Below are 2,500 nucleotides of genomic sequence, written 5' to 3'. Positions count from 1 at the left end.
TAAATGCATGGACTAGTTTTTCTGCATCATGTTGAGACAGGATGTGTCTGATGTTTGTTGCAAAGGTGAAAGAAGGCTGTCCTTGTCCTATTTGTTTTATGTGGGAGATGAAGGACATATCCTGATCAAATAGAACTCCCAGATTCCTAACAGTAGTGCTGGATGCCAGGCTGATGCCATCTAGGGCAGCTATATCATTAGCGAAAGAATCTCCTAGGTGTTTGGGGCCGAGCACAATAACTTGTCTGAATTAAGTAGCAGAAAGTTTCTAGTCATCCAGATCTTTATGTCCTTAAGGCATGCTTCTAGTTTAGATAACTGATTGGTTTCATCTGGCTTCATTGATAAGTATAATTGAGTATCATCTGCGTAACAATGAAAATTAATGGAGTGTTTCCTCATGATATTACCAAGAGGAAGCATATATAAGTTAAAAAGAATGGGTCCGAGCACAGAACCTTGTGGAACTCCATGACTAACTTTGGTGTGCATAGAGGACACATCATGAACATTAACAAATCTGATAAATACGATTTAAACCAACTTAATGCAGATCCTGTAATGAACTTCTAGTTCTAGTCTCTGTAAAAGGATGTGATGGTCTATCGTGTCGAAAGCGGCACTAAGATCTAACAGGACGAGTACAGAGAGAAGTCCTCTGTCTGAAGCAATAAGTAGATCATTTGAAACTCGCACAAGTGCTGTCTCAGTGCTATGGTGGACTCTAAATCCTGACTGAAAGTCCTCAAATAAACTGTTGTTATGAAGAAAGTCACACAATTGATTAGCGACTGCTTTCTCAAGGATCTTTGAAATAAAAGGAAGGTTAGATATAGGTCTATAGTTAGCTAAGGTGCCTGAATCTAGGGTAGGCTTTTTAAGAAGTGGCTTAATTACAGCTAGTTTCAAAGACTGTGGTACATAGCCAGTCGATCATATCTAGAAAAGAAGTGCTTATTGAGGGAAAGATTTCCTTAAGCAGCTTGGTTGGAATCGGGTCTCAAAGACAGGTTGATGGTTTAGACGAAGAGATCAGAGAATTTAGCTCAGGAAGGTCAATTGGAGAAAAACAGTTGAGGTAAACATCAGGTTTTTGAGCAGTTTCCAAAGATACATCTGCACCAGATAAAGGATAACTTTAGGATTTTTCAACCTAGACCCTATTTTTCCATGTGTTTATGTGTAAGTGAGTAGTGGAGACAACAAATGTTGAAATCGATCCAGTATTCAGGGAGGGAGCACCAACTGGCAGCCGCGAAATGAGATACAATGTAACTAAACAGGGCACCACCTCCGTGAGCGAGACTTGGTTAAAGACAACAACAGAGAGCATAAGGTAAAGTAGCATGGCTGCCACAGTGTTGTCAGACACTTATTATACCGATCTGAGCCTGTCAGTAGCAAAAACAAGCGTTTTTAGTGGCTGTATATTGGCGTATGCGCGGTGCCCCGTTTAGTTACATTGTATCTCATTTGGCGGCTGCTGGCCAATGCTCCCTCCCTGAATACTGGATCGATTTCAATAATTGTTGTCTCTACTAGTCACTTACACGCAAACATGGGAAAATAGGGTCTAGGTTGAAAAATCCCAAAGTTAACCTTTAAGGGCAGGAGGTTACAGAGTCTCTAATCTTTAGGATTTTGTCATTAAAGAAGCTCATGAAATCATCACTGCTGAGGGCTATAGGAATACATGGCTCAATGGAGCTCTGACTCTCTGTCAACCTGGCTACAGTGCTGAAAAGGTACCTGGGATTGTTTTTATTTTCTTCTATAAGGGAGGAGTAGTAGACACTTCGAGCATGCCGTAGGGCCTTTCTGTAGAGTAAACGAGACTCTGTTTTGGTGGATCGCCACAATTCTTTTAAATTTAGGCGACATTTGCTTCAGGTTACGAGTTTCTAAATCATACCATGGAGCTAGCGTGTCATTTAATCATCTTTTTTAGAACATAATTATTGTAATCACGTGTTATTCACAACCTGCAGCACTCCTATGGGGGCTCAATGAATGATTCAGCCTCTAACTGTCTCTGTTCATTCACAAATGTCCTATGATTGAGTATTGTTGGACAGATGATCAACTTGACCTTCAGACAGGTTTGATCAGCTGAAGAACTTCATTAGAACAACTTTACATGTGTTTTCTGTCTGTTACTGTGAACATAAACCTCCTCTGAACACCACACAGCCTGCAGGAAGCACGTCCAGATCACTGTGAAGGTCCTGAGACCAGCAGACGTCAAACTGACCTGAGATCTGATCTGTATGCTTTAACTTCCTGTTTCCTCTGTGTGTTTCAGGAGTGAAGATGGTTCAGGATCTGGATCTAGATCAGGATCTGAGAGGAGAATAAGTAGAGACTCATCAGGATGGCTTCTTAATAATCCGTTACCATGGAAACAGATTAACACATAACTCTGCTGCCTCATTAACATGATGAAGTTATTTTTATTAACAGGATGATAAAGCTGTGAAGGTGTGAACAAACTTCACTTTAA

At 40.6% G+C, this 2,500-nt stretch overlaps 1 protein-coding gene across 2 annotated transcripts in view; it reads left to right on the top strand.

Annotated features, from left to right (window-relative positions):
- atoh8 (atonal bHLH transcription factor 8) overlaps positions 1 to 2,500 on the top strand; it is a 9,713-nt gene that overhangs the window by 6,390 nt on the left and 823 nt on the right. For both annotated transcript variants that reach the window (XR_011308631.1, XM_069669186.1), the window contains one exon: positions 2,303 to 2,500. This exon is cut by the window's right edge and continues 823 nt beyond it. Coding sequence is in view for 1 of the 2 variants with exons in the window: in XM_069669186.1 (XP_069525287.1) it covers positions 2,303 to 2,308 (6 nt within the window). In the remaining variant the exon portion in view is untranslated. The remainder of the gene's footprint in view (positions 1 to 2,302) is intronic.

Source organism: Semicossyphus pulcher, unplaced genomic scaffold (genome assembly GCF_022749685.1).
Source record: "Semicossyphus pulcher isolate SPU_LCO1_2020_fin unplaced genomic scaffold, fSemPul1.0.p SCAF_2, whole genome shotgun sequence".
Lineage (NCBI taxonomy): Eukaryota > Metazoa > Chordata > Actinopteri > Labriformes > Labridae > Semicossyphus > Semicossyphus pulcher.
This window is presented reverse-complemented; position numbering and strand designations above follow the sequence as displayed.